Source organism: Polypterus senegalus, chromosome 11 (genome assembly GCF_016835505.1).
Source record: "Polypterus senegalus isolate Bchr_013 chromosome 11, ASM1683550v1, whole genome shotgun sequence".
NCBI classification, from domain to species: Eukaryota; Metazoa; Chordata; class Cladistia; order Polypteriformes; family Polypteridae; genus Polypterus; species Polypterus senegalus.
Genome location: NC_053164.1, coordinates 59623256 through 59646118, shown reverse-complemented (window position 1 = coordinate 59646118; position 22863 = coordinate 59623256). Strand labels below are relative to the sequence as shown.

The 22863-nt window shown below is 35.4% G+C and overlaps 1 protein-coding gene across 1 annotated transcript in view; it reads right to left on the bottom strand.

The window, feature by feature from the left end:
• LOC120538556 overlaps positions 1–22863 on the bottom strand; it is a 105503-nt gene that overhangs the window by 8201 nt on the left and 74439 nt on the right. Inside the window, exons 26-33 of the mRNA XM_039767951.1 lie at positions 16293–16421; positions 15961–16059; positions 14320–14454; positions 11044–11147; positions 9814–9964; positions 5820–5970; positions 5393–5469; positions 418–518 (exon numbers count right to left, since the gene is read on the bottom strand). Of these exons, the coding sequence (XP_039623885.1) occupies positions 418–518; positions 5393–5469; positions 5820–5970; positions 9814–9964; positions 11044–11147; positions 14320–14454; positions 15961–16059; positions 16293–16421 (947 nt within the window). The remainder of the gene's footprint in view (positions 1–417; positions 519–5392; positions 5470–5819; positions 5971–9813; positions 9965–11043; positions 11148–14319; positions 14455–15960; positions 16060–16292; positions 16422–22863) is intronic.

The following is a 22863-nucleotide window of genomic DNA, read 5'->3' as shown; positions in this document are numbered from 1 at the left end:
GACAGATTTTATTTAATTTATTGAATTTTTATTTTAACACCATATGCAATATTATAAACAGTTTGGAAATATTGCTAGACTCTGGAAATAATCCATACAAATTAGTAGTCTGCAATACCATAAGAACTTTAAAATGTGAAGAAATAAAATGCCAGAACTGATGGAATTATTTTTAGTTATTCATGAATTATAATGGTATATGTAGGGACAGAAGGCAAAATTTGTCAATATGCTGGAAGAATTCTAAGGCAGAATGGACTATCAAACTTGGACTTCATGTACTTATGAGATTATTTACTTGTTTTTAATTAGATTTTTGTATATTATTTTTCAATAATTGATATTGTATGTTTATAGATGGCTTAGAATATTCTTTATCATTCATAATCTTCACTGCTGATGTTAAAAGGCACATACCTGGTTTCTTAGTTTTATTTTTACGTTCATATTTTTCAAGTCATTGTTTTCCGTTGTCACAAAAAATGCATCTACAACATCCTGGAGAAACAGCACATCCACTATAACAAAAAAGTAGCATGAGTTATGAACCACATTTTAAACATTTTGTATTGTTGTTTCATCTTTCACATATTTAGCTTTACACTGTTTAACAGCCAACTATTTCTAAGTAATACCGATGGTCCAGTAGTTGAGCTGTTTAAGGCCAGAAGAGAGTGCGACTCTGAGTGACCAGGGGCTTCATGTATAAACGGTGCATATGCACAAAAATGTTGTGTAAGCCCGTTTCCACGCTCACATCGCAATGTATAAAACCTAAACTTGGCGTAAAGCCACACACATTTTCATGGTAGCTCAATTCCTGGCGTATGCAAGTTCTCCGCTCGGTTTTGCAAACTGGCAGCACCCAGAGTCAAAGCAATGTTTTTGTTCCAGTGTGGTTTCCCTTTCTTTTTTAGATCCACATCCCTGACGCGGCTTTATCAAATACACTGAAATTAACAGCATATTGTTTATTAGTTTAATGCATCTGATTGTAATTAACCTGTAACAATATAATGGTCTACAGAATGGCCAAACTATTCCAAATACTATAGCTGCTTTAGAGTTGTTTCTGTCAATGTGCCACTCAGAGTATTTATCCCACTGTATCTGAGTGTGTGTCACAGCTCTACAGCAGCTGATCAGAAAGAGAATTATCAGCATACAGCATCAAGCACACACTGCCTCAGCCATGCACACTGTCTATTGAACTGCTTTCATACAACAAACGCTTTAGAGCCTTTTCTGTACGGACCGCGCAGTTCAGAAACAGTTTCATCCCAAGAACTATAAACGCACTCAATCAGTCCATCAAGTGTTCCTTGTAGAACTGTTTGTACTTATTAGTACATCACCTCACTGTAAACTTGCGATACAGTTATAATATTGCACAACCTGAGCCACTTTATAAAGTGCGTATTTACATACGATGACAATATCATTTTTAAGATGAAATGCAGTAAAATGTTTATTACATTATACAGATAAAATGTTAACATCCTTTAAATAATCTATATTGTTAATATTTAAACATGTGAGGACACGGTGGTGCAGCGCTAGCGATGATCTGGTGCCCTGTTCAGAGATTGTTCCTGCCTCTCGCTGTATGCTTGCCGGGACTGGTGTGACCCTGGATGGATAGATGGATGGAATAATTAAACTTGTACCACAAAGATATTTCAGTGTTCCTTAAAAGTTTTGAAGAATCTGCGTTCTAAGCATACAGATGGCTTAACATCTATTACAGAGCTGATTGTGTGGCGATTGGGTATTTGGAGAAAGAAAAGGAAGGAAAGGAATTTGAGGTTAGTATGTTTGAAAGAGACAGTACTGCTGCAATAAATTATTTGATCGAAGGTCATGCATGGCGCAGCAAGCATCCTGCGGGAGGCAGGAACAATCTCTTGACAGGGCGCAAGCTCATCACTATCACTGTGCCACCATGTTCCGGTGTTTAATAACATGCTTTAACTCCTATCACCATGAAAATGATATCAAGTATACATCTCAGTATTTAAATTATTCAGAGAGCTGTAATATCATGAATGTCATGGATTCTGTGTCCTGTCGGAGGAAGAGAAAGCCTGTTTAAGAAGCACGTAGTGATTGACACACATAGAGCACATAGAAGATCAAATACAAAAAAAGCATTTAACGTGCTACTTTAATTACGATGGGATTTGAGAAACTAGTAAATTAAATGATTTAAAGATGAAGTTTATGATGTTCTACTTTAATGGCAAAATAAACTATGTGATTAAAGTCAAAATTTCGAGATTAAAGTTGACATTTCAGGCTTTTTTTCCACTGTACGCCTATTTTTTTTCTTTTCTCTGTACCCTAATAAGCTTTCATATGACACTCAGACGGTGGGCTACGACTCGCCGTTTCACGGCGACTTTGATATCTGACAGCTACTTTTTTTCTTTCGGGCACTGTGCAAGTTTGTGAACTTGACCTTTGGAGTTTCACAACACTCTATATCACTCGATTAACTTTCTTTTGTTGTTTATATCACTGTTAAAACCAACAAATAGTATGTTTTTCCTTGCCTGCAATTGGTATTCGCTGAAATTCTTCTGTTTCCCTCATTTTTATTTGCCATTGCCTTTTCACAGAACACTAAGCTTAAGGGCAATTTATATTGACTTGCATATTCAAAGAGGCGTAATTCTAGGACGAGTTTAGGAGTGGCGGCAACCGCGTGCACGTGCGTTACTTTTCACGCTGACCGGGATTTTTGTAGCGGATGAACATGGAAGTTGGCGAATGCACAGATTTATGCATCTGGAATTTTTTGTGCATACGAACATTTCTGCTTTTGTCCGTATGCCATGTTTCAGTGTGAATTCTACGCACGCCGTTATGCATGAGGCCCCAGAGTTCTCGTTTACAGTATAAAGCTTGTGTACACAGAAAAGAGGCTTGAAATGTATGTACACAACTTTCCATGCAAATATCAGGTCCATGATTGTTGATTTTGAGGCACCTTGATTTGCCTTACACCACTGCAGAGCAGAGTTTTTTTAATGATGCGCATAATTTTATGTTCTCAGTTGCAGAGTACAGACAGATACTCTCGATTGCAGCTGGCTGTGTCTCAGTGTGTCAGGTGGAAGACTACTCTACTAGCCAATAAAGTTCTGCAGTGTTGTGATTGCATATAAATAAAGTTGATTAGCATTTTCTATATATGGCAGTGTTCAAAGCATGTTCACATACATACAAGGTGAAATGGGCATAAGCTACGTTTTAAAAATCTGCTATTTTTCAGTGGGTGCATTTTCCTGTTTTTTCACAAGTACATATCTTAAAGCTTGAATTCATACAAAGTTTTCTAAATGAGACCCCAGATGTTAATAGGTCCAGTTGGAATTAGGTGCAATAAAAAGGGTAAGTAATGTGATGTGTTGTGAAGTATTGTGTCACAAGTGAAACACGAGACACAATCCAATGAGCAGTGCGTTGTCAGCAAAGTAAGCATCTGTTGTGCTACAAAAACAGCACAAATAACCATTATTAGAATAAAAGGTGACAGATATTTTAATGTGTTCTAAACAATATTTAGGAGTTAGACAGTTTCTTTTTTTTCCTTTTTACTTTACTACTTTTCATATACATAAATACAAACATAAATTTTAAAACCTGCTTAGATCAATTCAGGGTTATATGGGGCCAGAACCTATCTTGTGAAACAACCCGTGACTGGAAACCTAGCCCCCACAGGGCACACACACACACACACACACACAGAGTAGAGCTAATTTAAAATGACCTTTTAACGTAACCTGCATGTTGTTTTGAAGTGTAGTGTTAAAAACCACGCAGAGAGTGATTAGGTACAAAGTTCAGATCAAGCCACTATTAGAACAAACCATTATGATACTGCGTTAAGCTTCTTTTCTTATGTTTAATAATATTTTCAAGTCTACTGGTTTTCTGCTTTAAGGTTTGTTAATTATTTAAAGTGATTGATAAGTTATTAAAATTCTAAATAAAGTAGTTTTCAGTTGTGTAGTTCGCTTCCTTCATTCTTTGGAGGGTGAAAGATGCTACATTATGCACTGCCTCACTATGTGCAATTCTTTGGTAAGTCAGCAGATGGTGCTGTACAGCGCTCTGCATTACTTCTTTCTTTAATTTATTTCTTCATATTTTTTGAGGTTGATTAAAATAGCAAATAAAAATTATTCTTTCTGTTTTTATATTTAAGAATGTAGCTTTGAAATGATTATAATTTAATCTATAATGGAATTTGACTTTAGTTACAGAAAATTACAACAATTTTTTGTGAGATCCATCAACAATTTGTTTTATTTCTTTGTTTTTTTGTAAACTTTCATTGACTTTTCTCACATACTTCTGTATATTATTTATGGTTCATGTAATATGACTAAAATCAGACACTTTTATTTCAAGCCATGAATAAAACTAGCAATCATCACCTTTAGTATGAATAAGTCTACATCCACATTACTACTACATTTTAATTTAAAAATTGTATTTTTAATTAAAACAATCTCCATCCACACTTGAATTTTCACATTGCTTAGTAAGTCTGTCTGCACTAAAATTTCCAAAATTGCATATAATGTAGACATTCACCTAGACTGGACATATGTACATTGGTGAAAAAAATTCTTGAAGGGATTATAACGTCACTGGCCACGGGGTTTATTGCACAACTAGCATTCAAACTGTGCAAAATTCAATTTAGATATATTCATGTAAACAACACAGCAAGCACCATGGACTGCAACTCCTCTGTGTCCACTATTTTGGAATATGGTCCTTTCATGAAAGGTGACTAACTAGAGTTTGAGATCTGTAATGATCAGGATCAGTCAGGGAAGTGCAATGTAATAAGCACCAACAAATAAGAGCACAATTAAAGTCTGTGTTTTCAAAATGCTATGTTTTTACCCATCCATGCTGAATTGCTGAGCTAGCATTTTCAGATGTATACAGTTCTGGAGAGCATTTTCAAAAAACTCTTCATGAGAGCACAATTTGTACTATAAACGGCTCTTCTAGCTCCAGATAAACAGTTGTGTCTCTTGCATGTTTTCATGAAAAAATTGAGTTTTGGAATCATGTGCTGCTTGTCTGGAGAAAAATCTTATAATTTGCAAACCTGTTCAGTGAGAAGACGACTAATTTATAAGTAAGAATATGTGTGTAATAGGTTTATGAATATTTGTTGTTTTTGCAATTTTTGGTTGGCTGAAAATAATCTAGTCTATGCTCATTTTAACAGTGAAAGTTTCTGTTGGCTAATTATATTATAGTGGCAACAATTAAATACTACGACTGTGATAAATTCATAGGGAAATTTCTTCATGTTTTGTACAAAATGAGATTTTTAAATAAAATCAGCAAATACAGTAGTTACTTTGATCTTTGCAGGATGTTCCAGGCTGCAGCCTCAGTGCTCTTCTTGACTCTTCGGTGCAGGGAACACAAATAGGACTGAAAAAAAAATCCCATTGTTTAAAAGAACACATTGCCACATTAATTTAGTTGCAGGTGAGCCACAACATTCCTGTTAATATAATTATAATAATTTTATTTCATTTACTGTACAACTGCATTCTGTCATTTACCACTTTTTCCTCTGTACAAAAAAATGCATTGAGCTGTACATTGAATAGATAAATGCTTTGATCGAGAAAATTATTCCAATGTTGAATCCTTAAATCAAGAAAATAAGAGGGCCTGCTCATTCATTCATAGATAGATAGATCGATAGATCGATAGAGACAGACCAACAGACCAACCAACCTCGTTGTCCCAGAGAGAAATTTGGCCAATTTACTTACCGTGCTTTTTGTGAAAATTTTATTTTGTTGTTGTCGTCATCTTTAAGTACAATGATAGCGATGTCATAGTCGTAGAATTCCGGAATGCCCTCATTCTTCTTTAAATGAATGTTGTATTTAGGATGCACCAGGATTGACGCCACTGATTTCACTAAAGAGGAACAATTTAAAAAGAAATAAATACATTTCTTGTCTCTTAAAGTCATTTTTTTATTCATTTATAGTTCATCCATCCATTTTCCAGTACATTAATTTACCAAAAGAAAAGTAAATCCAAAGAATGCAATCCTAAAATATAACTATTTTAAGTCACTGCTTTCCTAGGAGATGACTGAATAAAATGAAAAATACCAGCAGTCCCTATGAGCTGTAGCAGGGTTGAGCAACCTACTTTTTATTGATTGTTACTTTTTATATCATTTAATTACTGGGTAACTACATTGCTCCTAGGTGCTGTGGATCTGGGTCTAAATCCATACTCAATCACCGTCTATGAGAAATGTTCACTTTCACTTGTGCTCATGTGTTTTTCCCCCCCACATACATCTGTTTCTACAAATTTCCCAAATAGTTGCATGTTAGACTAACTGGTGACTCTAGATGGATGTGAGTGAGTGTGCCCAAAAGATAGACTAGTGATTCCAACGCTATAAGGAAAAAAATATACACAAGGATTATCTGATAAGATAAAATGTGTAAAGTGCCTCCACACAGTCAGTAAGGCATAAAAGGGCAATGAGACAACTGTAATATGATGTAACACTCATTTCAAATATATCAGAAAGGCTTCCAACGTCACAGCCTAGCCTCGTGTGTTAGTCATATTTAGATTTTTTTTATATATTGTACTGTGTGGCAATATTGAAAAGGCAGCAGCACTAATGTTTGTCCTCTTCTTCACATCACTGTACAAGAGTGGTGTTATCAACAAACTTTATTGTTCTTACTATATTTGCACATGAAACAGAATCGTTTTTTTCCACCAAATAAAGGTGTTTTGGCTATAAAGAACTCTGTAAAGCCCCTGTCCTCACTCTGAGGAGCTTACTGATGCTGCTGTTCAGATTCACCACCAACAACCTAGCAGAAAAGAAAATCGACAGCAAATAGCACAAGAACCAATTGATACCCATGTTTATCTAAAGTTAAGAGGAGTCAAGTTAAGAGGTTCCTTTAACAAGAGAGAAGAACAATGTATGGTCAAGATCTTTGGATAAGATAACTATCTACAGATCCACATTGTTTTGAAAAACTCATTAGAAACTTCTTAAGACTTTGTTGGACAGTTATCTTATCCAAAGATCTTGACCATACATTGTTCATCTCTCTTGTTAAAGGAACCCTAGCCTGAAGCAATCTATTAATTTTTTACATTTAAGATTTCTCACTTAAAGATTTACCAATGTTGTTTCTTGTCCTAGTGTGTATATAAACATAGGGAACTCCAGTTTCTGTATGACATCTTGCCTGAAGAAAAGGCCTGAGTTGCCTCGAAAGCTTGTAATCGTTTTAGTTAGCCAATAAAAGTTGTCATTTTGCTTGACTTTTCACTATGATCTTTGTCCTGAAAATCTGCACTACCTCATGTTCTTATTGGAGAATCCTCTGGTGTCTAGGCCTGCGGCTTTATCTTGTTTTGTACTTCATTTATGTGCCTGGAAATGAGGACTCATCTGGGAGTCAGTAGCCAAGTGAAGACCTTGCCAGACACCTTTGTTGTTAATTTGTTTAATTTTATTTTCAAATTTGTTTCTACATTTAAGTTTGATTCTTTTGGTGCATACTGCTATTTAATGCTTTATGAATTTGCATTTAGACTAATCTCTTTCCTTATAAGCTATGCTTCTTTTTTACAACAGTTTTTATTTGTCTATTAAACTAGATCTTTGTTGTAATTTTATTTAAGGAATGATATATGACAGATTTCATTCAGTCTCATAAAAATTGGATATAGCAAGCCTCCTTGTCATTCAAATCATTACAGCTATTGCAGGCATCTGTATTGACCAGAATGAAAAACAGGTGTTCAAAGGCTTCAAAAAATATAATATAAAACCAAAATATGAAGATATTCAAGTAATTTGTGACAGACAGGTATCAGCAAGAATGAAAGGGAAAATCTACAGGACAGTAGTGAGACCAGCTTTGTTATATGGGTGGGAGACGGTGGCACTGACTAGAAAGCAGGAGACAGAGCTGGAGGTGGCAGAGCTGAAGATGCTAAGATTTTGCACTGGGTGTGACGAGGATGGACAGGATTAGAAAAGAGTACATTAGAGGGTCAACTCAGGTTGGTTGGGAGACAAAGTCAGAGAGGCGAGATTGCATTGGTTTGGACATGTGCAGAGGAGAGATGCTGAGCATATTGGGAGAAGGATGTTAAGTACAGAGCTGCCAGGGATGAGGAAAAGAGGAAGGCCTACTGTAAGTGAAGGTTTATTGATGTGGTGAGAGAAGACATGCAGGTGATGGGTGTAGCAGAGCAAGATGCAGAGGACAGAAAGATAGGGAAGAAGATGATCCGCTGTTACGACCCCTAATGGGAGCAGCCAAAAGAAGAAGAAAAAGAATTTGCCATTTCTGCAGAAATATACATGTATTATTTGTTTATTTATCTGTTGATTTTATTATTTGTCCAGTGTTTTTTTATGTTTATACTGTTGCATGCATCTAAATTTCCTTTCGGGATTAATAAAGTTTATCTAATGTAATTCAATTTGGAACACGTGGACTTTAAATTTGCTGGTGACTGTAAACTGTTCCAGTATATATGAATGAGGGTTTGTGTGTGTGTGTGTGTGTGTGTGTGTGTGTCCCAGTATGAGTGAGTAAGAGTGTGAGTGCACCCTGTGAAGGACTGATGCCACGTTCACGATCAATTATTGCCTTTAGCATACAGGAATAGCACTGGCCCTCAAAATAATAAATGAAGATGGTTTGAATAGGATCTATTGCCATTTAGGAGACTGTAGCAAATAATTATAAAATAAACAACTAAATGTGTTTATTGAGTCCTCAGTGTAACACAATTGCTAATAAAATATTCAAAACAATCCTGATTATACATTTTTTATTTTTAAGGATTTCCACATTTTTCTGTTATTATTTATATTTAATGATTCAGCTATAACTATAATCTTGCTTACATTTAGATAGATAGATAGATAGATAGATAGATAGATAGATAGATAGATAGATAGATAGATAGATAGATAGATAGATAGATAGAACACTAAAGAAAACGATTTGGAAGATGGCCAAAGCCAGAAAAGAATAAAATACTGAAAGATTTAATGATGTCGTTGCTGGCATTGCAAGACTAGTATGCCTAGAGGCCATTTGCATCATAAATTGACCCACATACATGGAAAGGAAAGAAAAAATAATGGGCTTTAAAGGTGTATTTGAGTGCTTTAACAAGCTTCAGAATACAGTCCAAACATTTTAATTTATAAGTAATCTTTATTAGGGCTACATTATCGTCATTATTGCCAGGTGTAAAGAGTACAGCGCAATTCTTACTTGCATGTGCTAATCAACATTTCATTATCACTCTCCACAGCCATGATCAGTGGAAATAGCAGCCTTACCTCAACACTTTAGTCTCTCATACCTGAAAAAAAAATCTCAGAACATATTTGTCATTTTATTATTACACTCTGATTCATTCCTCTTTGCTATAGAATCACTGCAAAGAAGCTCTAAGGCTAGGGATCTGCACTGGCAATCAGAAGGTTGCCGGTTCAAATCCTGTAAATGCCAAAAGGGACTCTGCTCTGTTGGACCCTTGAGCAAGGCCCTTAATTCTTTGCATTTATATAGCACTTTTCTCACTACTCAAAGCGCTCAGCAATTGCAGGTTATTATTATTATATTCTAAATGTCTTCATTGCACTGTAAGAGAATAATGCCAGAAATGCCCCCCTCATTGCAGTACATCCAGCAAAGCTTTCATTATGGGAAATAAGTATTCAGACTCAGTGATGTGGTTTACCTATTGGCTTATCAGGATTTCCAGCATCCCTGTCATCAATTTTCACTTTAACACTGTTTTCATCATCCTCTGGCATGAAACAGTGAGCAGAGGTCAAAACATAGAGGTTTCCAACAATGGATCCTTTGCATGATTCTGCTTTCTGTGGCCGCTGTAAAAAATAAATCATTTTAAATAATCTTTCCAGAGCTGGCTTTGTTGAATGTTGCTGTTTCAAAAATCTGCAGACCTGGGTTTAATTACTGGACTAGTCCCAGTCATGGTTTATTTTACTGTTAATGTCCATGAAAGCTTTCTTTAAATAATGGATTGACTTCCTGAGCAGAATTAATCTTTGTCTGTTGCCAGCTCATTTCATGAGTTTAATAAAACAAATTTAAAAACTGTGGAGCGCAAATACAATAAAATAATGCCTGGACAGATCAATAGGTAGGTAGGTAGGTAGGTAGGTAGGTAGGTAGGTAGGTAGGTAGGTGTGTGCGCCTTAGATAATTGGCAAACCTCAAATGGCCTGCCACAAGTCACTGGGTGTGGATGTCGGTGCGTCCCATGATCAACGAGTATTCTGTGTGGGATAGGTTTGTGCCTTTTGGGAAAGGAGCCAGCTCAACTTTGACCCTGTTATGAAACAAGAAGGTTCAGACTCTAGAATAATGAATTTCAGGTCAAATTAGAGACTATACATAGCTCTCTTTGTGTGACATTTTTGTTATTTATAAGTTATCACATGCAGTAAAGTTTTCACCTAAATGTAAATTTGCGTGTTTGTCTAAATAAAAAAATTATACCATTTGTCTAACTGTAAAAACCTAACTTGAACTTTTGAATATTCTACAGACTACAGTTCATAGTGAAGTGATTTGCACTGTTTAAAGAAAAATGTGCACGGTCTGCTTCAATGAAAAAGCAACAAATTAAAACAAAAACATTTTCTCTAAATGTTTAAATGAAAGAATTGATTTTATCCACAACTTCCTATCCCCATAGACAGCATTGGCATACCCATCACATTATTTTCGTTAATTACTTGAATAACATAATCAGCCTATCGGTATCTATAGGTGTAAATTATTATGTCCTCCTCATGTCTACTTAAATATTATTATCTAGTTTTTTTTCAGGTAATTGAGATAAGAAGTGAGTGCCAGGAGACATAGTTCATTTAAAATATTCTTATCTATTAGACATGCATGTTAAATCCTGTTAAAAATTGATTAGAAAGATTCTTACTGTTATTATGATGGAAACATGCCAAGGATAATTCTCTTGCTTCGTTGTTTTCAAGCCTTGTGACTCCTTGTGAAGACCACATAATGAAACACTGTCTGATTCATCTGATTTAGAAAACATAAGAATCGTAAGAAGTTTGACAAATGAGAGGAGACCATTCAGTCCAATAAGCCCGTTTATTTAGCCAACAGCTAAGCTGTCCCAATATCTCATCGAAATTCTTCTTAATGGTTGTCAAGGCCTCTGCTTCAACTTCATGTCTTGGTAGTTTGTTTCAGAATCCCACAAAAATAGTAATTCAGAAAACAGTAACAGAAATAAATCAGAAACTTGTGCAACTGTTGCTTCAACATTCATTTTAAGTGATTAAACATGTATCTTATAATGATGCTTTCTATTGATGGTTTTAACATTATGTGTTTCTGATAATATTAAATTGGTTGTGTCAGAATTTTTTGAATGTATAATGTGTTATTTCAGAATTGTAGATATTAAAACTGCTCAGCCTTGAGTTTGCAACATTGCTGAACACTAATAGTTGCTACCTGGCGTAGACTTAAAATACAAATAATGTACCTAGCTTACAGTTACCAGTGTGGTTTATCAGAATGAATTGATCTGGGTTGAACTATAGTGGCGACACGTAAACATTATGAGGTCACATAGCAGGGAACTGGACCAGCATATTGGATCGAATGTGGCTCCATTCTTACATGAGATAATCAGGGGATGGGTATCCTCATATCAAGGAAATGCAGGATATACTGCAATCACTAAAATCCCTAACTTAGGATGCAGTCAAGTGGTTTTGATATGTACTGTAGACTCATTTCCCTTTTAAAAGAACATAACAAAGTTTCTTGCATTTCACCATATTACATTTCTCCACTATTTGGTTGTCTATTGCCTGTGGTGTTTGAAAGTCTTTGCCCAAAGTCTGAAATGGTTGGTTTAGCCGTTGCAGCCCAAGTATGGTATCCTGCTCTTCAGAATTCTCATTTGACTCTTAATGACGATATTGCATGCTCATTCCCTACCTTTGCTTAAAACAGCAAGTCGAACCATCAGAATTCTTTCAGTTCAATAATGAATCACTGACTCATGGACACTGGAAAAAGTTATGGGAAAGTGCATTTAAGAAGCACTTCTTTACACAATGACTTGTGGGAATCCAGAACAACCTGCTGAGATATGTAGTTCAATTGAAAACCTTGACAAAATTTTAAAACTGTTCTGAATGAGATACTGGCATAACATAGCTGTTAGTTAATCAGATGAGCTTGATGGAGGGAATGGTCTTGTCTCATCTGTAAAAATGTTTAGGCTTTTTGCTGAAACGCCTGTCATATTACCCTAAACATTGAGTCTCATAATTACTAATCATTCACTAGCCATTATTATTATAGGTAACCTGGGCCAGATTTAGGCGTTACAGTCCAAAAGGCCTTTTAAAATTTCACAATTGTTTATATTTTTTTGGTTTACTCGTTTTAAAGTTCTATCCAAATTACTATATTTTGGCTACCTTCTCTTTTGAAAAATATATCAGAATAACTGCTTTTTAATAAAACACAGTCTGTGTTATCTCTAGGAACTTGGGTTACTCCATTTTGCTGAACACATGCACATTAAAATAACTGGAAAATTTTTAATTACCCTGTATAAGTATGGGAATATAAAAGTTTATTGGTTTATGAATGTGCAGAATGACAGTTTGCCAGTTGTTTTCTTGTAGTCTGATGTTAAAATACTTTTATCTGAATACATGACCCACAATCTTCCTGCTTATTTTGAAGTTAATGAAATCATCATTCAACACATGTAGGTAAAGGAAATTAATTATAATATTTTTCTTACTGATTTTCATTTTTGAGAAAACAGAAATGAATTACTGCAACTGACCAGTCCACAAACTTGGAATGTTACATTTCAATGCAAAGTGATTATATTTATTTCAGAGAGGGCAAAATTCAAACTGAGAGCAATGACCTAAAAATAACTGCCAGCCCCATCAAAGAATGATTTCAAAAACAGCTAAAAACACATTTTCATAAAATTTGGCCCTTTCATAATTTACATATAATACATCTATGCTAAATGGTTAAAACTGATACTATATAATTACATATTGTAAGGCTTACTTTTACACACAACATTAACTATCAGACATTCCTAATTACTCATTTATTATTTTTTGAGTTTCTTCACTCATCTTTATTTTCCTTTTCCAGTGTCCTGTGGTGGTACTAAACACCACTACCACCTAGCCAAAGCACCCTGCTGCTCAATGGCTACTGAAGAGGATAATGGATGCTACCACCATGATGCCACCCGCATCTCCAAATTCATCATATGCAGATAACAGTTAATACAATTATCAGATTTAAGTACTATACAATGCCCAAGTGGGTCTGAGTGGTATTTTGGCATTGGAACCTCTTGAGTTTTATTTCTTTTACACTAACCATGCTGGTTGGAGTTTGAGCTTTCCTCTCCTGTCTGACCATAGTAATGACCTCTGCCATTACAATCATCAGATACAAACAAACTACTTGTATATTTAACATATGTTTACCGCCACTTCAGCCTTTTATTTGGTTTCCAAACTTGTATCTATTTTTGTATTTGACTATTTTTAAAAGTTTGAATTACACTTTTTGGTGAGAATGTGCTATATGAATAAATATTATTGTTGCTCTTGTTTAACTATACTTTTGGTCAATACTTATTCAAGTGAAGTATCTAGTCAGCAAATTAGGGGTGCGTCTCCACTATGTTTTTCGCTCTTTCTTGCCTTGCTGTGCACTTTTAAATGTCTCTATCTATCTATCTATCTATCTATCTATCTATCTATCTATCTATCTATCTATCTATCTATCTATCATTAATCACATCATTGTGACCTGGAGTTTTAATAGTGAATTCCACTGATCCAAACACTATCCAGATGTCCTGATATCATGAAATAACTCGATGTCATGGAATGTGCTTAAGAGCCTTTACTTATACAGTAAGCAAGATTAGAAAATTGTAATCTAATATTTGAAGAACCAACCTTTCTGATTTAAAAAAAAGAACAAAACTCTCCTTTTAGGGGTAGCATTTCCCCATCAATATCACATATTACTTTCCTTTTGTCCAAAGGTAAATATATGTGCATTTTTCTGGGGTATCACCATGTTGATATGACTGCATAAAACACTTTTAGTAATGACAGACAGAATTTCACCACTGTATACTAGACAGTATAGACATTTTATAGAAATGGAAACATACCAATCATTTTCTCGAAGGTTTCCTTCAAATCTGTATGATTGTTTAGTACAAAGGCATGCTCCTCATTGGTTTTGTGCGATGCCATTTTATTAATAGTGTCCTTATCAACGTCTCCAACTCCAAAGACATAAATATCTGAAATCAAGAAAAATGTTTATCAAAATGCAGCAATAATTAGTTTTGATTACATATTGTTTGTGGTGGTTCAAACATATTGCCCAACACAAACAATATTAATGAAAATGAAACATAATTCTAAAAATGGCACCAGATAATGCAGAGAGTTCCTGTGTATTGATTGAAGCAGCTTTGTTATTTTGTAGATTTATAAGTGTCCAGAGCCTATGTGACCTGAGAGCTTTGGGCATGAGGCTTTGACCAATCCAGAATGAGGTGCCAGTTCACACTCACACACACACATCCCTGCATTCCCTGATCCATCAGTTCATTTATATAATACACCTGCCTATTCTATTACAGGGTTGTGGGTCACCGGAGTCTATGCTAATAGAATCAGCACACCACAAGAACCAACCCTGGATGGAATGGTAACCTACCACAGGATCCACTTGCTCATTCTAGGGCACATCTTAATAATATGCAATGAAGCTCACACTGACATAACTGGGAAGCTATTTAAGCCCTGGTTCCTAGAACCATGAGACAGCAACATTATCCATCTGAAGAGAAGTGCATTGTTTTACTTTAAGTATTTCAGTCCGGGCAGCACAGTGGCAACACTGCTGCTTTGTGGTGAGCAGACCAGGGTTCATCTGTCAAGCTTTCCCTGTACATTTTGTATGTTATCCCTGTGTCTGGGTAGATTTCCTCTGGGTCCTTCGATTTCCTTCCAGTCCAGTGAGTGCAGATTTGGTGGACTGGTGATGCTAAACTGGCTGCAATGTATAAATATGTTCACCCAAGAATTGTCCAAGAATTATTTCTGCCTTATGCTCTATGCTTTCTGGGATAGGCTCCAGCCTCCTGCCTTCCTACTTTAGGAAATGGAATGGTATTTTCCGTCCTGATCAATTTTATTAGATTTTTTGGTAAAACTTTAGTTTTGATACTGGGAAAATCCATCTATTATTATTATTATTATTATTATTATTATTATTATGTAATTAGACCATAACATACACTTCTTTGTGTTTTCATAACACTTATAAAGCATCAGTAAATTGATTGTTCATCTCTGCAATGTGACCTTTCTAATAAAACTTGACTATGGTGTGGTCTGAGGTGTCTTAGCTGAGACACACTTCTCTTGATATTACATATTTAATATAAGACTTATGAATCCTTCAAATTAATAATTAAATTTACTATCATGTCTGATGTTTTATAACTGTTATAAAGACCAAAAAAATCATTTGTCAAAGTTTTACTTCATAAACATAAATTAATAATGGATGCATTTTTACAGTACCTAAACTTAAGCGTTAAAGATTTTTCTTGTAAATGTTTTATGCAGAAAAACAATCTGTATATTGTGAGTCTTGAGTTAAAATTAATCCATTATACTAACAGCACAGTACTCACTTTTAACTTGAGAAAACAATACATTTTATTTACTTGTTTGACAAAAATATAATATTCAATAAAGGATACCAGATTTATTTTAAATAAAAAAAACCTTACCCAAATATTCATCTCTTGCATCTCCTGAAGCATTTGTCCCAACTAGATACTGAATTTGCCTGACAACAGGGTAAGGATCTCCACCCATATTCACTCTTCCTAAAAATGAGAAATGTTTGAGTGATTCAGAATGTTATACTGCAGTACAAAAATGTATATCACTTTTAAAACAACACTGCTTGAATTTTAAATGTCTGCACATTATTCTAACCATTGAAAATTAAACAATGCTGAGGCCAAAAACAGTACCTGGTGTGTCATTAGACATTTTTAAAAATCTAAAAATTGATTATTGGTAAGGTAACATCTAAGCTTGATGAATTTCAACATACCATCAGTTATTAATATGATAACATTCCTAACTTCATCAAAGTCTTTCAGTGTTGCTTTCTGAGCACTAATCATCACATATACTTTCTCCATTGCACCCCTTATATTTGTTCCAGTCTGATCCTCATGTTCTGTGAAGCAAAATTGAAATAAAAAAACAACATTAAGGGCAATAAATCTCTAATACATATTACTTATACTAATATTTAATCTTTCTGTTGCATGAATCTATTTGGATAAAGAGCTGTGCTCTTCCTATTGTTACTTTCTCATATACGAAGTAGAGGGGAAGCATTAGAATTGCCCGAAAATTCGATGTCAAAACTTTGACAATTCTCGATGTTTTAGACCTCCCTGACTTTCTTGTATACAAAGTATAGGGTAAGTATTAGAAACCTCCAAAAATTCCATTTCGGTATTTTGATGAATCTCGATGTTTTAGACCTCCCCGAGTCCGAAAATACTATTTTTAGAATTATGTCTGTGTATCTGTCTGTGTGTGAATAGATATGTAAACATCATAACTTACTTCAGATCTTCAAATATCATGTGCCCAAAGCAAATAAAATCTTGAGATTGGTTTGATGCAGAGGAAAAGGTTGCAAACCAAGTTCATGAGCTCTGTTAATCACTGCAGCCATAGCCTCCTTGGCTGGAGCTATTGCCAGAATTAAGTCAGAAAAAGAAGAAAATTCACTAGACTTAATAAAACAAATTAGGGTTTTTTTTTGTATCTCCCAAAGAACAATTAATAATCTGTAAAGTTGAGAAACTTTAATATTGATAGTGAAGTTAGGTAGGCCGTGTTAACCCAGAGGGAAATTTGTTTGCAGCAGGAAAGAAGACATTGTTACAGAGAGCCAATACATAAACAAAAACACAACATTTGACAACCAGTCATTGCACAAAAACACACTCAAGACCAATACAAACAAAAATAATTACTTTCAACAGTACACAATATCATAATGCAGAATTTAACATTTAACAGCATCCCTCCAAGTAATTGCATTTAAAATGTTTATAGCTCTAGGAATAAGAGTTCTTAAATCTGTTGCTCTTTACTTTTGGATATCTAAATCTGCAGCCTGATTTGTGTTATGTCCAGAAATGAACCCTGTGTTTCTTTAGGAGTTCTGTACATAGTTGATTTCATAAAAGACAAGGGGCAGGATGGGAATAAAGGGGGTGTGGTGAACTGGTGGTTTGTGGGAAAGAGGAGGTTGAAACAACAGAAAGAAAACGCTTGGGCAAAACCTGTGTGTGACGAGTTTTTGTGTCTAGATACAACAATGTTTAGAGAAAAGAGTATGGACACTGTCTGACAGAATTGAGTTGGCTTTCATTCTAACCTGTTTGCAATAAATTTCAGTGACAGAGGTCTGCTGTAAACCAATTACTTCACAGCTAATTTTTATAATGTTGTTAAGATGGTTTATATTCTTATTGTTGAGATTGTCAAACCAATAGGTACACGCAAATGTAACAATGGATTCAACAAAGAGCTTAAAAAGTGTCATTATGGTTTTGTCCACTTTAACACAGTTGAGTTTCCTAAGGAAGAAAAGTTGCGACTCCTCTATGTCTCCCATTTAATTAAAGTTGAGACAGTGGATGGTGGGGAACACCTGAAATTTACAACCATATCTTTTGTCTTAGAAATATTTAGTTGTAAATAACAGCAATCACACCATTGCACAAACTCATCGAAAATAGGTCCATGGCGGTCTTCCGCCATATGAAAGAGTCACAATGACAGAGTCATCTGCAAATTTGAGGAGATGTCTACCCTTGTATAAAATCCAGCAATCATTTATATATTAAATAAACAAAAGAGGAGATAGGCAGCCCCCTTAAAGAGTACTGACAGACGCATTTAGCTAATAGAGAAACAGCCAATGACACACACTTTTTGTGCTTTGTTTTTTTAAAAAGTCCAGAATCCACCCCACCAAGTTAGGGTTCAAACAGAATTGATCAATTAGTTTGTCAACTAAAATGAGAGTCTGGAACAGATTGTTAAGGGTACAGAAGAGCCTCAGTTTTTTTAATAGCTGTCTCTTAATTATCTTCCCAAAGGATTTCATGATATGAGAAGTTGATGCTATTGGTCTAAACTTACTTAATGCTTTTGGGTGTACGGTTTCTCCCAATGGAATAACAATTGCCTGTTTCCATAGGCTGGGCACTTGCTGTAAGTCCAAGGACATTTCAAATATGGAGTGGAATATTAGAGAGAACTCCTCTGCTCAGTGGTAAAGAAGACAGCCATTTATTCTGTTTTATATATATATATATATATATAGTTGTTTGTTTATGACCTTTCTGACATCACTCTGGTCAAAGAAGGGCCGACTCCTGGCTCCAGTCCTCAGTCTGTTCTTTTGCTGACTTATTTCTGAAGCAAAAAAACTGTGATTCAAATCTTGAATAGAACTCATTCAAATTTTGTGCTAACTGATAGTCAGTTTTGACCCGTGTCAGCTATTATCTTCATGCCATTCCATAATGAACCCAGGTTATCAGTCCGCAGTTCATTCTCTATTCTGTTCTTTGCCTTTTTTAGTTCACGTTTCACCTCCTTCTGTAATTCGTTCTGTTCGGTTAATGTTCTATGTTGAAAGGTCCTATTTTTTGGGGTTATTAATTCTTTTACATCTCTGGTAATCCATGGCTTGTTGGTAGGGTATTTTATATATCAGAGCACCATACAGTGTCTGTCAGTTCATCAATGTCAGCACAGGATTTTCTAAGTACTGGACCAGTCAGTGCACAAAAAACAGCCATGCAGGCACTCAACAGTCATCCCAGATTTTAATGTATTTTCTGGCTTTGCTATCTTAAAAACAGATTTGTAGATTGGAATAAGCTGGACACAGTAATGATTCGATGATCCTATAACCTCTTGATTCATAAGTGCCTTTGATGTTCCTGTAGTATTGATCAAGCACATGGTTGTGATGGGTTGGACAAGTGACATGTTGGTAAAAATTGCAAATTGTTTTGTTCAGTGCACACCGGTTCAAGTCTCCCATGATAAAATTTAGAGAGTCATGAGACAAGTGATTCAAGCCACTGTATCATTCTGGAGATGGTGTTAACAGCTCCACTTGCCACTGGCCTCGGGTGAATATACACGACTGTGATGAAAATCTGTGGAAATCTATCCTTAAAACCCTTGTCTGTCTCGTGTCCTTTTTTTTTCCTGAAAGCCCATCATTTCCAGGGAAAGCCTTTGAGAACTATTGACCTTTTTTTTGCCTTTCACCTTGGCAATCATAACAATAATGTCTCGGCAAACTCCCATGAGTTTCTTCATTATAAACTCTTTTACGTGTAGAATATGCCCTGGAATCTCTTCTGAGTTGGTTATGTATTATAAACATCCAGTTGCATGTCACCTTCATCAGATGTTCAAAATACTTTGAACAGCTCTTCTACTCCAGAGCCCTCCCAGATTACTGAAATGCTAATACTGACAGACACTAAATTCAATAACCTTTGTGTTTCTTTAGTCTGTGATTTTTTTTTTCTTTCATTTTCTACCCAACTTTTATAACTGATTAGTAAGTTAAGTGTTATCTAATTTGGATTTATGTTTCAACAGAATGATATATTAACCTTACGACTGTTGATACTCATTTTCTAAGACAGAGCCATGACCTCATAGCTCTCTTTTTAAAATATGTTGATTTTAATATAGCAACATAATATAAACTTTGCAGTTTTAAAAGCTAAATACAGCTTTTTAATAACTGCTTCATCTAACTGGAATGTCTGAATACTCTTTTCCCACCAAACAGAAGTGAGCAAACGTGAAGAAGAACACTGTAAATGTTAGAACAATCTAGATGAGAACAGGCAATTCATCCCAACAAAGCAAGTCAGTCCTATCCACTTACTTTTTCCAAAATAAGAATTCATCCATCCATCCATCGATTATCCAACCTACTATATCCTAACTAAAGGGTCATGGGGGTCTGCTGGAGCCAATCCCAGCCAACACAGGGTGCATGGCAGGAAACAAACTCCGGGAAGGGCGCCAGCTCACCGCAGAAAATAAGAATTCTAGTTTTCAAAGTCCCTATAGTCCTATTTAACCCTAAATACAAAAAGGACTGTTTCATTTATGTTAGGTAGATTGCCCAGAGGGGACTAGGAGGTCTCTTGGTCTGGAATCCCTGCAGATTTTATTTTTGTTCTCCAGCCGTCTGGATTTTTTTTTTGTTTTTTTCTGTCCACCCTGGCCATCGGACCTTACTTATTTTATGTTAATTAATGTTGACTTATTTTTATTTTTTATTGTGTCTTCTATTTTTCTATTTCTTCATTTTGTAAAGCACTTTGAGCTACATTTTTTTTGTATGAAAATGTGCTATATAAATAAATATTGTTGTTGTTGTACTGTCTACCATACTACTTGGTTGCTCATTCCAAGTGTCTATGGTTCTCTGTGTAAAGAAGAAACTTCCTAATGTTAGTGTGAAATTTACCCTTAACAAGTTTCAAGCTGTGTCTCCGTGTCCTTTGTGAAATCAATTAAAGGTTAAAGTCTCAATCCACTGTACCTTCATAATTTTAAATACTTCAGTCATGTCTCCTCTTAATCTTTAATTGCTTAAACTGAAAAGGCTCAGCTCTTTTAATCTTTCCTCATCATTCATCTCCTGTAGCTCTGGAATCAGCCTAGTTACTCTTCTCTGGATTTTTTGGTATTGCTGCTCTGTAATTTTTGTAGCCTGGAGACCAAAATTGTACACAGTACTGCAGATATGCTCTAACAAGTCTGTTACAAAGCTTCAGCTTCATAACATCCATGGACTTGTACTCCACACATTGTGCTATATAACCTCACATTCTATTAGCTTTCTTAATGGCTTCTAAACACTGTCTTGTCAGCACAGTTGAAAGTGACAACTCCTATAGTAAATCCTTCTCATAAGGTGGACTTTCGATTTTCAGACCTCCTACTGTGTATTCAAACCTAACATTTGTATTTCCTATATGTGATACTGCACATTTATCAGGTAAAAAATAGTGCGGTTAAAACATGTTTGACAACTGAACTCATTTAATGAATAATATGAATAGTGACACTAAAGAGGCCAGCAGCTGACAATGTTTGAATGGTTACTGTTAAAGTATATTCATTTACTTCTGTTGTGATGTGAAATTTTGCATACCAGTTGATAAATATTTTGTATGTTTACAGTAATCCCTCGCTATATCGCGCTTCGACTTTCGCGGCTTCACTCTATCGCGGATTTTATATGACAGCATAACTAAATATATAACGCAGATTTTTCGCTGCTTCGCGGGTTCTGCGAACAATGTGTCTTTTTACTTCCTGTACATGCTTCCTCAGTTGGTTTGCCCAGTTGATTTCATACAAGGGACGCTATTGGCGGATGACTGAGAAGCTAACCAATCAGAACATGCAGTTAAGTTCTCCTGACTGAGAAGCTAACCAATCAGAGCACGTAGTTAAGTTCCTGTGTGCTGAATGCAGTGTTAACCAGGAAGTCTCGTCTCGCTCATTCAGCATCAACGTGTTTCACTGTGTAAAGAGTTGTGCTCTTTTATGTTTATCTTTGTGCATAGACAAGCCCTTCATTATGGCTCCAAAACGATCTGCTACTGCTTCAGGGGTCATTCCCAAGCGCGAACGGATGATGTTAACGATTGCCGAAAAGGTAAATGTTTTGGATTTGTTGAAGGCTACGATTCTTTTTATTTAAAAAGTAGGAAAGGAATATAAGATCTAAGGCCGCAGTGTCCTTTTAACCAGGGTGCAAAATGAGTTGTAAGTGGATGTAATAAGGCAGTAGTCTGGATGGAATCTGCTTTAGGGATTTGGATTGAAGACTGCCAGAAGAACAACGGCAGTGCTACACAATTGCCTGAAGTGGCTCCTTTAGAAGAGCTGTAACGCTCTCCTTTGTTGTGCAGTAAAATTAAGCTCATTGTTATCGGACAAGTCATCGTGTCATTGTTGGTGAGTAACCATAATTAATTTTCTACTTACAGTATTTAGTACATGTACATATGTACGTTAAGTGTCACTGTACACACATTTACTGTATACTATTTTTCTTGCATTTTACGTATTTATTGCTGGTGGCCTGTCTATCGTAATGGCTGTAACATATGTGATATCGGAGACACTCGATATCTTTGAAATAAGATTTAGGTTTTACTGTATATAAACAGTGTGTTTATATACATAATTTCAATGAATCTTACCTAATATCTAAGAGAATACAAAGGGATTATGCTGTATAACTGTGCAGGGAATATTTATAAACAGTGTGGGAGAGTTTATAAGGGTTTAAAATATATAAAAATAACCATACAAACATATGGTTACTACTTTGCAGATTTTCACCTATCGCGGGGGGGTCTGGAATGCAAACCCGTGATCGAGGAGGGATTACTGTATTTGTAACTTAATCAAAGCAATGTAATATTAGTGTTACATTATAGATAATAACAGCAATGTTTTGATGGTTTAAGGACCCCTTCCCCTCTTTTTGTAATTTTACGGTAGGGTTTGGGGAAGTACCTCAAGCAAGT